The sequence below is a fragment of the Petromyzon marinus genome, chromosome 2 (assembly GCF_048934315.1).
Source record: "Petromyzon marinus isolate PM22_M1 ecotype Great Lakes invasive population chromosome 2, UKy_Petmar_22M1.pri1.0, whole genome shotgun sequence".
In the NCBI taxonomy this organism is placed as follows: Eukaryota; Metazoa; Chordata; class Hyperoartia; order Petromyzontiformes; family Petromyzontidae; genus Petromyzon; species Petromyzon marinus.
In genome coordinates this window covers 7,097,759-7,115,410 of record NC_133668.1, presented here as the reverse complement: position 1 = coordinate 7,115,410, position 17,652 = coordinate 7,097,759, and the positions used below count along the sequence as shown (strand labels likewise).

The 17,652-nt window shown below is 47.2% G+C and overlaps 2 protein-coding genes across 9 annotated transcripts in view; one reads left to right on the top strand and one right to left on the bottom strand.

Annotated features, from left to right (window-relative positions):
- The window catches only part of LOC116948697 (uncharacterized), a 17,573-nt gene extending 11,528 nt beyond the window's left edge, over positions 1 to 6,045 (top strand). For all 5 annotated transcript variants that reach the window (XM_076069236.1, XM_032965670.2, XM_032965683.2 and 2 more), the window contains one exon: positions 223 to 6,045. In XM_076069236.1, coding sequence (XP_075925351.1) covers positions 223 to 1,690 — 1,468 coding nt within the window. In that variant the 3' untranslated portion in view covers positions 1,691 to 6,045. The remainder of the gene's footprint in view (positions 1 to 222) is intronic.
- On the bottom strand, positions 2,813 to 17,652 carry FASTKD2 (FAST kinase domains 2). 4 transcript variants are annotated; one of them, XM_032965725.2, is made up of 11 exons: positions 17,550 to 17,652; positions 15,857 to 16,847; positions 15,034 to 15,246; positions 14,791 to 14,920; positions 14,299 to 14,438; positions 12,830 to 13,047; positions 12,409 to 12,578; positions 11,304 to 11,543; positions 9,117 to 9,297; positions 8,647 to 8,761; positions 2,813 to 7,540 (listed from the first exon to the last, which is right to left on the bottom strand). In XM_032965725.2, the coding sequence occupies exons 2-11, from the start codon at positions 16,742 to 16,744 to the stop codon at positions 7,436 to 7,438; spliced, it is 2,400 nt and encodes a 799-aa protein (XP_032821616.2). In that variant the 5' UTR covers positions 16,745 to 16,847; positions 17,550 to 17,652; the 3' UTR covers positions 2,813 to 7,435. The 4 variants fall into 4 exon arrangements, with proteins under 4 accessions (XP_032821616.2, XP_032821606.2, XP_032821637.2 ...); XM_032965715.2 differs by having other exon boundaries at positions 17,367 to 17,610; XM_032965746.2 differs by having other exon boundaries at positions 11,304 to 11,534; positions 17,367 to 17,609.

Genomic DNA, 17,652 nt, shown 5'->3' with positions numbered 1-17,652 from the left:
TTGCTCGTGTTGCAATCGAAACGTCGTACTCTATTATTTAATTTATTTTCGTTCTACGTTACTTTACCGATTGAACCAAAGAGTTGAAATGGGTTGTAGAGTAATTATCAAGTGGGAATGCAGCTGTGGGATTATAAAAAAAAAATCCCTCATGCTATGGGACAGACCTTGGTGCACTGATACTCACGTATGCGTCACCTTCCTGCTTCTGTCCTCTGCCAGCATTCATCCCGAGTCTTCAAGGCCAAGGCAGGTGTATCAGCAGGAAAGAAGTCGACCTTCTCATCGTGCAGACACTGGGGCGGCCTTGATGGCCACCTTGCATGGCAGTGGTGGTGGTGGTGGAAGTAAGGGCAATAGAGCTGCTGGCATCGGAAGCAGTGAAAGAAAATGTGATATAGGTGGTAGAGGTGAAGGTGGCATCAGTGGCGATGGAAGCAAATGTGGTGGTGATTCTGGCCTCTCCCAAACGCGACCTTGTGCTACCAGCATAGAGGCCACTAACACTGCCTGTGTAGGAAGGACCGGGAGTTTCAGCCGTGCCTCCTTTGCCACGAAGCTGCCAAACGATGTCATGCCATTGTTGTCCCCATGCACTGCGGCAGAGAGCTTCTCTATGCTGTCCCATAATAATCTGGAACCACCTCGGCTCCGAGCAGAGAGGGTTTCAGCTTTCGCCAATGCGGCCACGTCACGCCAGTCACCAGTGGCCAAGTGTTTGTCAAAAGCCAAGAAGCGCAAAGCGAAATTAACTGCGGAACTTCCGCCATCCAAAGTTGCCAGGCTTGATCACTCTGAGAGAGGGGAAGGAGGGATTGTGATGTCGACCTGGAACTCCGCAGCCGGCGACATGGAATGCACAGCAGCGGATGCTGACTACTCACACGGGATCAGGGGCTGTGCAGATGGTGGGGAAGCACTTGGCCACTCCATGCCCACCGCAGGTGCTGCTCCCATACGGCAGGCAGACGATGTTAATGTTTTGCAAGTTACTGATGGAACAGTAGATCGAACTTGGCTCAACAGCACTGAGGTACAAGCGGAGGCCCCCTGGTGGGAGAGGAATTCGGCATTGGAGGCGACAGATGAGGGCGCAATACCACTTTACCTCCAGCTGCTCCAGATTTTCCGGACGAGTGAGATGGACTCCTTTGAGGGATTCCATTTGGATGGTGACGAGGTACAGGAGCAGCAGGAGAAGCAGGTTGCGGAGAGCACAGGCTCCCACGAGGACAAGCAAGGAGGACTGACGCTGCACATCGCCCAGGACAGCAGGGATGAGCAAGACGGTACTCGCTACATGGGCAGTGGCCTCCCAGGAGATGCAGCTGAACACAACAGCGCAGCTGATAGCACAGCAAGGACGAGCACACGAAACAGAACTCCGACGGAAGCCAGCAGCAAAACTGCTGGGTTGCCCGAGCAACCCAGCAGTGGCCAATCTGGTTTCAGATGTTCAGCCCCCACAGTACAGATGACTTCACGTGGAGATGTAAATCAACTCCAGGGCATCGCAGTCTCTTCGAAGAGCAGCTCTGAATGGGACCCGCTGCTCCCTTCACAAGGGAAGCAGCGAAAGGTGGTGAACGGCGCGTATGATAACCTGCGCAACGTGTGCGTGGACGTGACCGACATGGACTATCAGGCACACCTGGAGGCCGTGCTAGGGGCCAACCTCAACCCCAAGTGACGTCTGTACCCGCATACTCGCGCAACCTTGGCCAGAGAGGCTCACCATACTCTACAGTGCTGCCTGGATGCAGTAGAGCATCGGGTGGGTAACCTGAGGGCCGAATAGGACGTTTTAGATATGTTTGGCGGGCCACATTAACACACACCTCAGTCACTTCTCTCACTGAAAGAGGCACTTGCAGTTACAGAAATAACTTGAGTGCATTCAAATAACCAGTGGTGAAAAATATTTTAATCTAGTACCCTATTAATTTGGCTATGGTAGCGATGGATAAAATATCGTCCGTGGCCAGTTTCAAACTGGTAGGCTTCAACGTGGCCGTGTGCTGTATGAAATAAAGTTGCGAGCCGTATCCGACCTACAGGTCGTAGATTCCGCACCCTTTCGCCCCCTTAAATTCACTGTCACGTTACAATGGAGGGGTGTTTTGTGACAGGGGATCCTCAGAGGAGCGGTCTTATGCCTTAAAGATGCAACCCATAAAATGAATAGCCCTTGGTAGATGCACTTGGGCAGTTTCCCACGCCGTCTGATACATTGTCGTTGATGAAATAAAAAATATAAATCACAGGTGTGCTCTAGTGACACACTTTGGCATCGCTTTTGTTATAGCATAATTATTTTTCCTAACAAAGTTTTAAAACTCGTGTTGGACAGTCCAGGAAACAACACAGGAATGTATCTACAAGGGATATTTATTTTGGGTTGTCTTTAATGAGCGATGGCACAAACCAGCATTAAATTCTAGCGGCGTTTATGCAGTCAGAAGCAGTACCTCAGAGGTTTGATGTTGCCAATTGTGTGATGTGAAGCGTGCCGAGTTTGCTGTTGCATTTTCCGCAGACGGTGGAAATGTCGGTGCTATTTGTTTGTGCTTATCGTCCTGAATGATGAGTGCCTTTACCTTCTGCTGATTGGTTTACATTATATACGCGTGATGTTGGGCGAGGGACAGATTCCTGTGGACGTGTGTCCACCAGAGCCAAACCGTGTTTACTTTAATGAAGTGTGGTGTAGTTTAGCGGCTGCCAAGCACAGCTGCTTTTGGCAACATGCATCAATATATTTGAATGGATGTAACAGACACATGCTTCAATTGTAATCTAAAAGTACACAATGGGACTTTCAGGAGGAATTTATTTTAATGAAGTGACAAGTCATTGACATTTTCTTCTCACAAGTACCTCCTGATGGCAGACTTAGCCCATTCATATCACCATGTAGGTTTTTAGCAGTGAATTAAAACACGTTTAACTTACATGTTGTTTGAGTTAGCATGCATACATACGATCGCAGATCACCAGTGTCCTATCGTCATTGGTCATCCTTTTAGTTTTAACAGCTCATGGGTCAATGCCAGAAGGCAGTGGCTTCTGCCAAGGCTTTACCCCATTGCTGCAATGTGACGAAATAATAAAGAGCATCTCCGCAGGAGTGAGGGTTCATCTCAACGTGGCGTCCACAAATGCCTAGTTGTGCGAGAATTGTGCCTAATTGAATCCACGTCCGCGCTGGAGGCACTCAAGTTGTGCTCATTAATTAACCTAGACCTGCCGCTCACTCGGCAATAACATTATTACTGGCACGTCGTGTTGCAAGCAAAAAAATAGCCATTTTCCAGTATTGATGACATTCTCAAAACTTTGGCGGCTTGGATAAATCACATTCGTCAAAATGTGAATGTCCGTCATTTATCGTAATGAGAAGCACTTAACATATACATGTCACGTCACAGTGCCTGGAGTTGATATATATGACTTGGGATTATTTGCATTTTGGTCTTCGTGATTTTCTAAGTTTCTTAAGTGCCGAAACTCACGACAGTGTCGTCCTGTGAATCTCAGGTAATATATTAACTACAAAACCTCTCTACCTCTGCTGGCTACCACAACCACCATTCGTGAAACCAGTGATGTGCAGTTTACTTTCGGGTTTGGTAGTTACACTTGTTAGGCTGCTGCAGTTCCCCCAGTTTTGAGCCCACAACCGAATAAACGACTTTATTTTGTAAGGTACATACACCAAGAGTTGTGTCCCAGGCTGTCTTACACACATGTGAAGCATATTTAATGGCAGACGGTGATGAAAGATTAGGATTAAGGAAGTGTGTAAATTACTGAGATTGTCAATATATTTTCAAGACTTACAGTGATGGTCAGGGAAAGTTATTTTGATGCCAATCAGTTGTCACCATTCCATACCGTCATCTAGTGATGTCACTACATTGCTCCTGACTAAATTTAAATGTATTTTTCTTTCTAAGTTTCAAGCCGATCCATGCTAGCAAATCGTTTTTCATTTGTGCCTTCCTTTAACTAGCATAGGTGCATTTATACCTGTGCACCCACAGCAATTCTGGAATGGGATAAGAGTTAAACAAAGAGCCACTAACCAGAACCAGTCTCAGCCCCGAGGCCAGAGCAGAAACTCAACCACCTAAAGTAGTAAAAGTTTAGAAGCACCGATTTATGTGGCCAGTGAGTGAATTACATAACCTACTCCGTTTCAAATGGTTATCAGAAAATTTACCATTATCCACATTCGGAAATTGGAACCACTACATTTATGCCACCCCAAGGGGTACTTGGCAAGTGAAATGTCTGGGCTCATGATGAGGCTGTACCAGCACTGCTTGCAGCCTCAATTGGCAGAGCAGTGAAACAAATCTCGTTGAGGGCTAGAGGCTGCCCACAGGAAACTCAGCTGCTGCAACAATCACATCGGTCGATACAAAAAAATGACCAAATAAAAAGTATGTACAAGTTTAAATTGTATTTTATATGAAAGTTTGTATTATTTCATTGTTTTTACTATTGTGACCCAAAATGATAATTGGTAGTTTTGTGGCGAACATACTGTATAACACATTTCCTATCTGGATTCCTGTCTGCCGCTCAAGTGTGCGGTAGTGACGTCGCCTAACTCCCAGTGTTGAGGTGGGTTCGTGCGTTCTGCATGCCACCCCTCACTTTAAACTTCTGGCATTTCACCAGCATTGGTTCAAGCATAACTGCTGATGAGACACGTTATGTCAAAACCAGTTGCTTGCTCATGTTGACCCAATGATGCTGAAATGAATAACTCCCATAAAGCAATGTGGCTGACGCAATGTGTAGACATGGGAAAGAGGCATATTTTCTGCTTATCCAATGTGCAAATTAAATGACATCAGAATTGGTTGCCTACTTTTTAAATGTAATTAGTTCAGCTCTGCCACATGTTGGTGCCTTGTGCAGCCTCAGTCCTTAAATGTACAGAGACTATTTACGAACATTCGACTTATGAACTTTCAGAGATACGAACAAACCTGTCCATATGTCCAGTTGCCTGTTCGGGCCGAGAATCTTAAGTTAAACCGCCGCGAAATAGATGGTGGTGGCGGCATCTACAGGAGATTATACAACTTTTAAAGTCGTTCTCCGTGTTTACTGTACATGCCGTTCATGTTTGAAATCGACAGGAGTAACATTTGACTTGCGAACAAATCCACTTCCGAACAGACCTCTGGAACCTAAATTGTTTGTAAGTAGAGGAGTCCCTGTAATTTTATAACTCAAAAGAATTACTGTAGTCCCTTAGTTTAGCATCGTCTCCGTTTGAGTGATAATTTATCCAGAAAAGCCTCACCGAGTCTGACTTTCAGGAGGTACCTGCGAAGTTGTAGGTTGGGGACAATTGCGACGTCCATTCTAATCGAGTGCAATGAGAGCCATCTGCTGTAAAATAGCTGATGCATGGTTTCATGTAGCAGAGGCTTTAGATCAACGGTGTCACGAGGTGGGGGGAGAACATGCGTAGACAAAACATGATCTATAGTGAGGGATAATTGGTCGCCTGTTGGCCACATTGACATCGGTGTGGTTTCCCCTCGCCTTCATTCAACACGTGATCCTTATGGCGGTACCCTGGGGTACCAAATAATACAAAATGGCCGAGGCAATTACATATTTTATTTCTTGGACACTTTTTTCCAGGGGTGTACTTAACTCCGCGACTGGGGTACCAATCAATCCGAAATCAGTGCTACACAGCGAGGACGATTGCGCTGAAACCCTGAATGCTCGTACGCACCATGGTGGTGCATCGTGTACAGCTCGTCGAGATGAGTCGATTGCCGCATCGCCGACCATCAACAGACTAAAAATGACTGCATCACGGACATCATGCGAGAGTATGGTACCCCGGGGCAACGCCATAAGGTTCACTTGCTGCTGACAAAGCGTGCAGCCCAAGCTGATTAATTGAAATGTTCCCTGAAAAATTGAGCTTTTGAGTCTTATTGAATGTCTGTAAATATATTTTCTTGCTATTTCTACGTGTACAGTTGTAATTAAAGTTATTTATTTTTTGTGGATTTGTTTCAAACATTTTGTTGCTTATCACTCGAAACCATGGCGTGAAAACCATGTGGTGTATATAGAAATAAACGCCAGAGGCTAGAGTTCTGAACGGCTTGCGCAATTCTATAAATTGCATAGGCGAAGATTTGCTCCATTTCTGATTCCCTATGGGATTTACACAAGGGGAATGCGTAACTTTCCGAGAGATGGTAAGAGGCGGGTGAGACCAGGCTTAAGACATTCCCGCGCAAAGTAACACAAACAATTAGGAACACGCATTCTCACTCGCAGATATAAATGCACACATACTCACAATGCTTAAAAAAACATTCATGACGTACAATGTACAACTTCATATTCTTAGTTTTTTCGGTAAAGTCACGTTGAAGGGAAACAACAAAATAATAAAATATATATAACAATAAAAAAATTCTCACGACATTTCGACCATAACTCAAACGGTCGTCTTCAGGTGTGTTGGTTTGCATACATTTATTTTTAAACGGCGCATTTATTTAGCAATCATTGGAAAGATTTGATAAACCATTTCAGGTCTTAATTGATTGTTCACGCTTACAGTGGCTTTCAGACAGCATACATTATAAAAAATTCGTCTCCCCCCTCCTCTTTTCAGAATATAGATGGACTAGTCCTAAATAAACTGCCAAATCGTTGCGCGTGGCGCTAACGTTTTTTATAAATAAATGCGCCGTTTAAAAATAAATTTATGCAAACCAACACACCTGAAGACGACCGTTTGTGTTATGGTCGAAACGTGAGAATTTTTTATTGTTTTATATATATTTTATTATTTTGTTGTTTCCCTTCAACGTGACTTTACCGAAAAAACTAAGAATATGAATTACTGCAGTCACGAAAGCTTTAAATCAAAATTTAATGTACAACTTGTCACAACCAAGGGCACTGAGAATCACTGTGACCATGTTGCACACAGAGCTGATTGATGTAACAGCAGCTGATGTAACAACAGCAGCCATGTTGCATCGGGAATGCTTTCCTGGCAGCTGCTTGGCTGGTATGACGATAATCCCTCGTGATCACTGACGCGTGTGCATGATTGCAAAATGCCTGGGACCACAGATACTCTGGGTTTTGGCACTCGGCAATGTCACAGCACTCGAATCAATGCCTGGTCGGATTTACGTACATTTTAATTGGACAAGTGCCATCACCGTAAAAAATAGTTACCAATCATACCAAAACACATTTCACCACGATAAATACATTCTACTCGGGTATATATATATATTTTAATACATTTCCAAGGAACAAATGCCAGTTTGCAGCACGAGGACTGCTGTATGTTGGGATGAGATTGACAAAGGGAGACACCTATGGTGCACCAGTTCCTTACGCACGGCAAACATCCACCACAGGACTTCTAGCTGCCACACTTCGCTGCCATGCCACTTGCAAGCTGCAGTTTCTGCCGCAGGAAAGGCACCCTGCGTTCGGGTTGCAGCCTCTTCCACTGGCTGCTCGACACCTGTGATGCAATCACACGGCAAACAAGTCCCTCGCGTCGGTCAAATACATGTACATCCCTATTGTCGATCCACCGTTGGATGAAAGCCCCCCTACCCTCTCTCCACACACCTTTGTTGGCCATGAGGATTATTTGACCATGCTTCAGCACGCTCATCAGTGCGGGTTGATGTAATTGGGGAGCAAAAGATACAGGAGATTTTAAAGTTACATGATGGATTTTGCTGCGCTGTCCACAATGTAACAGTCCCACAGACGCCTATAACAACCAGTTTGAAGTGTGTTTAACCATGTAGGCTTTTGCGACCAATATCCATAACAGGTTTTTTTTTAGGTTAGATCGCGTAAATATAAATGTGTCGCGAAACCCACCACCAACCGACACACCCAACTAGTAAGGCTTGTAATGCAAACAATATGCCAATTCGTTACGAGTACAGCACACCTGTGTGTTGTTCGCCAGTTTGAAGTGTGCATGGTGGTCACCTAACCAGGGACTATCCAGGCTCAACACTGCTTGCAGTTGGGCTTGGTTGGTCGGGAATATCAAGCTTTGGCTATAAGTTGGCCAGGAAATACCAGTATAGCAATAAATGTATCTGTGCAGTGCTGAGTGTTGCCTCATCACAAGCATGGGTTTTCTCAAGATACTCCAATATCCTCCCAGATAGCAAATACTCGTGAATGGAACTGGGGGAAAATCCCAATTCAGACCCAATAAGACCTTCCTGGATAATTGGCATGTTTAGGATATAGGAATATAAAAGCCATTACCACGTTAAGCATGCATCATGGTGATTATTAGGTTTACAAAAATGTGTCCCTCTTCGCAATTTGATTCACAATTTGTGGGTCGCCAATCAAATATTTTTTTTTTACATTGTGGCGAATGTAGCACCTCGAGTGTGGCTGCAGAGGTCACGTGAACAAATCATAATGTACAAATCGAAAATCCGTCCATTCCTGGCACACACAAATTCGACACGTATATTTTGAACGTAATACATCGATTATAATTGATGAACCGAACGTATTGTCGCACGCTTGGTGGCAATGTTGGTGGCAATGTCGACAGCACCGCCTCCGCCGCCGACAATGCTGACTCACCAGCGTTACGCGGTAGCCCAGAGCGTGCAGGTTCCGCACCTTCAGCGCTAGCTTTCCACACGGGTGCTGGGACCCGAGGCAGAACTCAGCGGGGTGGCAACACAGCATGGCAACCCTGCAGCAGGGTACACGGATAAAAGGGCAGGGGCGCCGGGCGTATAGCACGACCGCCACGAGCAGTGCCCACATCGCATCCCAAGCCAGTTACAATTGCAGCAGCACTCTTAAATCTCGGTTGAAAACTAATTTCTTCAGGACTGCTTTTTGTGTTTAGTTTGTTGTCATTCCCCCGCACCTGCAATTAACATGGTTGGTTATGTATGGTGTGAAAGAAGTGAATACATACATGGTTGAAATCTTAATAAAAATTACATTTTGATTCAATTAATTACGAAAGAAGTAACTGTAATTGAGCCCAGGTGTAGCCGATATCACCGGTGGTTGAGGACATAAGAGTCCAATGGACTCACCGCAGAGGCTTTGGGAGTGGATCCTCTCTGAGGATACAAACACCATCTCCAGGAACATGGAGGCAATCTCCCTGGTTGTGTGGGTTGTCTCCTGGGTCATGTAGGTGATCCGGCAGAGCAAGGCACTCATTTCCCTGGAGGAACTGAAGGACTTCTGTCTCCTGCAGGGTCACCTCGGCATCTGCACAAAGACAGGCTTCGCAGTCAAACTTTCATCAGGATGTTAGGTGTATGTGTGTATGTATGGTGGAACTTCTTCGCACCGTACGGAGCCAACCATACTAATCAGAGATGCGAGGGAAGGACAACAAACTATACAACAAAAATAAGTTGTAAAGAAATTAGTTTTCAATCTAGATTGAAAAGTGCATAGCTCCAGTGATTTCCTAATATCAGAAGAGAATTCCAGACGGCTGTAGAAGTGCATCAGAAAGCGCGCGATGCAGTGACCATCTTTGTTCGATGGTTAGCCAAAAGTTGCTGCTGCGAGGATGACCGGACTTAGCATCATTTGTGTGCACGAAAAAAATAATACCATGACTCCCCATGAATGTATTTTACGATGCTCGTTTTTTTTACATGTCACTTTTTGACACATATCCAGAAGATGCAAGTCCTTGGGGGTGGTTGGTGGGGGAAGAGTGGGCGGTTACATTACGGATTTTTTTGCACAAACCGGTGGAGAATTATGAAACAAATTATGGATACTGACAAGACACTAATATTAACGGGCGCATTTTTATTACAATTTTCAAGCTGTTGATTGCAATCCCAGTGGTCCCATGTGCCGCAAATTAGGTTCACGCTAGGCTTTCCTGCATGAAAGACATAATTAGTGTTGTGTAAAAACAGTGGGATATTGACATTGTCTCACAAGAAGATATTTTACAAAGCCCTTCAGGAATAATCATTCACCACATCAACAGTCAGCTACTGATGAGACTGCAAGGATTTACTGGCTAGTTGCCCACCTGTATACATGCAAGTAATTGTTAAAGTGCACGATTTTTATGTAATATTCCTCACAACAGGCCAAAAGGCTACAGCACAAAACCTCGTATTTTTTCAGTCTGAACTATCACGTCCCATTACTAATATAAGCCAAGAATGTGTGTGTCCTGTGCGTGACGTCACTCCACATGAGCCCCCCCCCCCCATCATTAATATCCATGAGCGGGTGGATTTTTACACTCATGCAGAAGGTCGAGCGGAAATCATTTTTTCGCAAATTCGCTTTATGTTTGACGTTTCTTTATTGAAAGTGGATCTAATAAATAATTCTACACAGCAACAAAGTGGATTTGGTGTCATTTATTTCTTCAGCACTTGAGACAAAAGGTAAGTCTAATTTACGCTTCTAAATTATGGTAAAATAGACATTTCTCGGCGATTTTCCAGATTTGTTTCAACCCCAGCGAGTGAAAGTAGAAGAAAATAATGTCTGAGCAAAGAATTTGAACAAATTGAAGGTCAGTTAAATACAGTGCTACAGTGACATGAAGTGAGGTGTTTTATGACGCAGTTTTGTGCAATAATCACTGCCATTAATACAGTGCTACAGTGAAATGCAGTTAAGTGTTTCGTGATATACTTTTGTACAAGAGTCACTGCCATTAAATTTACACAAGATAAAATTATACTCTGGTAATTTTTTTCCTAAATATTACAGCTTCTGTCCTAGGATGGGGAAAACAAGCTAGTTAGTATATAATTGAACGCTGATAACATCTGCACTTTCCTTCCTTGGTGGAAAAGACCATTTGCCAAACCGACAAAGCCATTCTTTGGTCAAACATGTAATTGAACATTAGAGATGTGAGATGGGCATCTCGTAGCACTGCACTGTGATAAACCTGCCACAACAGCAACAGTGCTCCGAGTCTTGGCATTTACCATTTGAATTGCGCCGAGTCGGCATGAATCCCTTGGGGTCAGGATGTGGCAAGGTAACATGTGACGGTGAAAGTCACCTTGTCCATTATGACAATGGCGGTGACGACGAAGATGATGATGATCATGGTGGCGTCAACGGTCACGAATACGACGTTGCTGACAATGATCGTGACGACGATGATGGTAATGATGACAGTTGAAATGACAGTGTCACTGATGTGAACGATGATGATGATAATAAAGACCACATTCTAAATTTGGTGCGACTACTTGCTTGGCTTGTGGACAGCTCACCTATACTGTAGAGCCCACCCACGGTGACCCCGACCCTGACTTGGCCGCTCCCTCGGAGGGCCTCAATCAGCACAGAGGGCAACTCAGGGCAGCGGTTCAAGGATGATGGGTTCGGGTCTGGGGAGGAGGGGGCAGCTTCCGCAGCAGGGACACCAGGGAGTTTCTTCTGCAGATGCAAGCTCAGCCTGATGGCCTGAAGCTCCAACTCATTCTGCAGGCACTTCAGAGAGTCTGCAGCCACTCACAAGACATAGATTCCACTCTTATTATAGCCTTAACATAATTTGAGGGCAAGTGCTGTTAGCCAGCACCAGTCTCAACACAACATCAACCGGGTGTCTTTTGTCTCCTAAGTTCAGTTGATACACGGCAGTGTTTCTCAAAACTCCGGGGCTCATGACCCAACCTGCCTTTCTCCACGTGCAGCTTTCCATGATGACTGATCGCAGTCATTCATATGCACGTCGAGCCACTCACTGCATCGTGCGCTTTCAGATGCGCTTCTGCGGTCGAGGAAGCCAATGGAGGCTATGCACTTTTAAATCTTAAGATTTAAATCTCATTTCTTTAGAACTCGTTTTTTTGTATTTAGTGTGTTGTCCTTCCCCCGCACTTCCGATTAGCACAGTTGGCTACGTACGGTGCGAAAGAAGATCAATGTACGTATGCACGGTGGTTTGTAATCTTAGAAAGTGGCATCGTGGGGGTGGGTCGCGTATAATAAAGGTTTGAGAATCACTCAAGAAGGGGGAGAATTTTTTTCCCCCACAATGGCTGCTACATAATGTAGTAAAGTCGCTAGAGTTGGTTACATAATACGAGCAAGAAAATGCCTTGAGCTTCCGAACTAAAATCAGTACAAATTAAGTCAGATGTTCATCTAAGGGGTTTGATGCAACTGGTCACTGCTTCCCAATGCTGCACATTCCTCACAAATACAACTGTAATAAAAAATTGCTATCATACTTACACAGGCCTTCGCTTTCGCTGAGTTCGTGATAGTCGATGTGCGTGTGCGTGGTCAACTAAAAGGACTTAAGGTGCGGAGTCCGTTATTATGTGATTAAATAAAGGACTTCAGGACTCCGGGGATCCGGCTGCTGACCTGATACGCTCAGCAGCTGCGTGCAGGAGTGGTCTGCAAGCAGGGCACTAGCGACGGCGCTGGGCGGGCGATGGCCCAGGATGCACAGCGCCCGCACACCCACAAACAGCTCGTGTGCAGACAACTCCGGGAGATGATGCTCCAACGCCGAGCTCAACACCCCCAGGAACCTGCAAGCGGGGAGGCCCGGGGGGGCACAGGTACGAGAGGGCGAGTACAAAGTAAATGCCGGCACACGGAGACCAGCGCCTTGTGAGCCGTATGTGTACCGTTGTGTGGTATGGGGACGAGCCACTGACATGAGACGTCGTGTCCTTTATATTGCCGTCACAGTGGCCAACCAACCAACGCCTTGCGAAGTCATTACTTGCAATTGCAGTTCGTCGTGTACCAGTGTCATCACAGCCCACGTACGACTCACGTTTCGGCAGCCCCGTGCGGCTGGTGGTTGAGCAAGGAGTAGACGTGCAGGAGGACCATGAGGTTCTTCTTATCGAGGTGACACGGCTTTGGTTGCTCCTGCTGCTGCTCCTGCTGCTGCTCCTGCTGCTGCTCCTGCAGCAGGAGGAGAGCGACTGCATCCAGCAGGCCCGGGTGTCGGAACTTCAACCTGCTCAGCAGCAGCAGTAGGGTACATACCTGGAGTGCGAGACAGACAGATGTGCATGAAGTCACACACACACACACCGGGAGAGAGAGGTGTGCAGGCAGTAATACACACACATAGGTAGGACAGTGGCAGGGGGTGGACACCACCTGCAATGTTGGCTGCCTACTATGTATTTATTCTGTCGGTCATACCACCAATAATCCAAATGGCAACCTCTTTAATCAAATGCACTTGACTGAAATTGTGCATGTTTGAATTGGCATCCATCCTATTTTAGTGATCATTTCATGAAGGTGGGTTTTTTTTAAATCTTACCTGTTTTTGACTTTTTGCCACATGAAAAACAGATCATAAATAGATTGGCTCAGAGGCTAAGTACTGCCTACCAATATAATATTCTCCATAACTGAATGATTCTAGCTAGAAGTTGTGTTCATATATATGACAAATTAATATAATAATTTACATTTGAAATGTCAAAGCTAAGCAGGGAAAAATATAGACGATGGGCTTGTAACCGTGCTCTATAGCCGATCACACGTACATACGGAAGCGCGAACAAACAGCACACCCCAGTGGCGGCCAGCACGTCCCGTGAAATGGTGGTGACACGGCCTAGCGGTAGCGCGTTCGCAGTGGTGGATGGTTGTAATCCAGCGGCCCTGGTTATTACTGCAGTGTGTAATAACCGCGGTAATACTACGCACCATCTGCTCCATGGTGGATGTTAAAGATCCCTTGATGTAATTTGCATTGTGTGCCAGCGTGAGGGTCCAAAATTTGTCAAAATTCGAAAATTACACACAAATTACTCAGTTGGGATCAAATATAGCAAATCATCATCCCAGTATTGGAAGACTTATGCTCGAGGTCACTCCAGCAAATGGGACTTGCTGTGGTGGCAAGATGTTAACTCCCTTGCCTGGTATGCAGAAGGTTGTGGGTTTGATCAAGACCCTGACGCCTGTATGTCTGGACTTTGCATGTTCTCCCCGTGGTCACGTGGATTTTCTCCAGGTCCTCCGATTTTCTCTCCACATTTAGAAATATGCATTTAGAGTATTTGGCTGTTATAGATTTCCACATAATAAGCCACTTTGTTGAGCTATCATTTGTGGCCAGGTTGCTTCTGAAAAAAGAGCTACATAGCTCAGTGGGCCTTACTTGGTAAAATAAAATAGTTTCTAACAAATAGTGTCTAGACTATTTGGGCCTCTCGAGTTCTCACCTGGTTAAACAGAATAAACTAAACAAAAAAAAACACACACATGCGCACGTGCCTCGTTCAAGCTGTAGAGTTGCAGGCTGGTGACGGCGTGTTCTGCGATGGAAGAGAAGAGCCGCGTGTTGTGGTAGCCCAGCTGGTTACACGCTTTCAACAGCTGCAGCAGCTCAGAGAACTTCAGCTCCTGCAGATTCCCTGGGAAGCAGCAGAGGGTGGGGCAACATAACGCTGATAAGGTGACTGGATCTGGACTTTCCAATGCTTCAAGTAATAGATATGCCACTGATTATGGGTTTTGTTAATCAACTAATTGGGTAACACAAACTTAGGTGGCATCATCAGCCACGTCGTGCTGGGCATGGCTTGTAGTGGGTTTCCCACCTTCAGGAGGCAGGATATCAGGGCGGCTGCCATTTTTAAAATCGATCGCAATATAACTTGAATTTATTAATCGACTTGGCTCTAATTGTGACTGACGGAGGAGGGGGCAGGAGGGGCATTACATGGGGAGTTAAGCGTGGCTTCCTTCGTGTGCGTGCATGCCTACCAGTGATGATCGGGCTGGCCGCGGACAGCAGCTCGGGGGCGTTGTGTTGCATCCGAGCGAGGCTGAAGAACAACCTGATAACGTTGGCTGTTGTGAACTGATCCAGGACGAAGAGCGCCCACGCCTGCGTCTGTACCCACGCACAAACGCACGTTCAAGCGCGTGCATGTGCTGTGCCGGCGGTAACGAATCAGGGTCCGCGATGAACCAACACAGGGGCGAGGTGCTGGCAGACACCCTTACCACGAGCTTGTCCTTGAGGGCGGTTGGCACGGTGGGGCCCAAGTGATACATTAGCATCAGTAGCACGGGCACTCTGTCCACCTCGGGCAGTGCCAGCTGCGCTCGCATCGTGAGGGCAGCTCGCAGCGCCTGTGTGTTCCTGTCCTGCAGCAGGAAGGGCAGGCAGCTCGCCACCACACCCAGGGCTCGCCCGTTAAACTCATTGATGCTTACCTGTTGACAGGGAGGGAGTGAAGGGGGCAGCAAAGGGAGAACCCATGCTAAACGGTAGAGCTGCACATTTCACAGACAGTTGCATTACTACGCCCATTGCTCACAATGGTCATGACTAACAAATCTCTCACGGTGTTATAATTCATTTCAAATGGATTCTTATACTCAGAATACATGGATTGATAGTGTCTGTGGAAGGGATTGTGATTTGTATATGAAAACATTGCAACTATTATAGATTCTGAAAACAGGCCACCAAAGACCCCCCGTATAGTCTTAACAGACTAATTGGGGCACGTGCTGTTAGTGAGCACCTATGAAGGCCAGCACGGCACACGAGGGGGTAGGTGACCAGCATCACGCCCGGCCGCCTTTGTTTCCCGAGTGGAGATGTTTACACACCGCACCAGCTACTCGTTTGAGGCTGAGTCAACCTAGGGGAGGCCCAGGACCGGTTCAGATAATCGACACCGGTTTTGGCCGTGAGCGTGAATCGAACTCGGGTCGCCGGGTTCGTAGCACAGTGTAGCCCTAACTGTTGCACCACCGCGCCACCACCACCCATACACGACACGGCTGTTGATCTTTCAGCGCTCCGTGCTCGACTTGCCTGCGCGGTGCGCATCAGCATCTGGACGAGGCGGCTCCGCAGCGGGATGCCGAGCCTGACGGCAGCGGCGAGCGTGTAGCCCAGGAGCCCAGGTGTCAGGTAGCGGCTCGTGCGCAGAACCTGCTGACACAGCCCCGGGAAGCGCGGGTGCTGCAGCATCCGACGCTGCTCGTACGCGGCACGATCCGGCGGTAGCGCCCTCAGCGTCCTCCAGCAGGCAATGAGCAGGGAGCAGGGCCTTGTGTCCAGCACATCCGGCGGGTGCACCGCAAAGTCGCCGGCACCCACGGCCGATGGCTCGCCGGCGGCAGCAGTAACATCCAAGTTCAGCACTTTAGGCGCAAGCCCGTCCAATGCGAGCTCCAAGACATCGCTTGGGGTTTCGCACGTGGCCAGAAGTTTGGCCATCTCAATTTTGGGTTCCAATAAGTCACCTTTTTCGGTAGCTGTTCCAACAAGTTCCGTTGCGATCGGTACCGCCCTCTTGGGGTTTCGTCGGCTGTTCCCTTGGTTTCTATTAGAACTTGCATTTCTACCATAAGCGATGACATCCGCTTGTGGGTCATCTATGGAAGTATCGTGCTCGGTGTTGCTCAGGCAACCAGCAGGCTTGCTCGAAGAAGTAAAATTACGCTCGTCGGCGGGGGCAAGCAATCTGCTCTCAGCATGGCCTGTGTCTCGTACCCCAGTTTCGGGTGTCAGACACGTTGAAAACGTCCGTTTGCATTGCTCAACATCATGGATGCTAAAGCGGGAGGACGTCTGAAACGGAAGGGTTCGGCACCGCCAGGAAGAGCTCCCGCACGCAGGAAAGGAGTTCAAGGATCGTGCCCGTGACGGGACGGCACCACCTCCAGCGAACAGGCGGCTGACGACACGGCCGTACATGACGATGAGCGTTGTCCGTCTGGGCCACAGCCTCAGCCACCGAGGTTCAGGCCCTGCTATGTCATCACCTCTGAACCGACAGCAGGATGCCAAATGTGGATATCTGTGGGGCAATGTACGATGCATGTGGTGAGTTAGTGCTCCCAAAGTCAAAGACACCACAACAAGGCAGGGAATGTGACACCTGCTGCTGTAATAAGACACATAGTAAAAATGTGAATAAGCCTTTCCACGCCGTGTCGGTGATTGGGGCTGTTTGACCATACTTCACCACCCTGATCAGTGTGGGCTGGTCAAGAGAGGGCACAGCACATGCTCGATTAGCCGTGGCCGGGAATCGAACTGAAGACGAACGGGTTCGTAGAGCAATGTCCTAACCACTGCGCCAGTTCCATCCCTTGGCGATACTGTGCACGAATTTATTTTGCATGCGGAAATGCATTGCATGGTATAAAATCCTGCTTTGATACAATCACGCAATCCGATTAATTTAAAATAACGTTTGTCACCGAGTTCAGTCGGCCAATACGTCGACATCATCTTGCTTCCCTGCCAGCAAACCAAAGTACGTACCCGTATTTCCTTCAAACCGCAAGTCATTACACAGTGTACAGTAACTTGCCTTCAGGGTATGAGCAGGTCGTGTTGATAGGCCGCAATCGCGCGCCGTCAGTTACACGGGGAAGAGGAGGGGGGGGGTGGGCATTATCGCAGCAAGATATGTTTGTTCGCAGCACGAACAACATCACACCGTAACAGCGAGAGACCCGACTTGCGCAGAGCGAATTCCCACCACGCGCCTCACCAAGGGGGCTGCCATCTTTGCAATGAGGCGAGCGGAGTCGTGAGGGGGCATGTGAACAGACCCGAGCAATCGAGTGTCGCGGCGAGTCCAAGGCTGCTTGCAC

Coding starts and splice junctions, on each gene's coding strand:
- FASTKD2 (XM_032965725.2), bottom strand. CDS start 16,744: ATGTACGGCCGTGTCGTCAGCCGCCTGTTCGCTGGAGGTGGTGCCGTC. Junction 13,048..14,298: donor AACTCTACAGCTTGAACGAG/GCACGTGCGCAT, acceptor CTCGCACTCCAG/GTATGTACCCTACTGCTGCT. Junction 8,762..9,116: donor CCACTCCCAAAGCCTCTGCG/GTGAGTCCATTG, acceptor ACCCTGCTGCAG/GGTTGCCATGCTGTGTTGCC.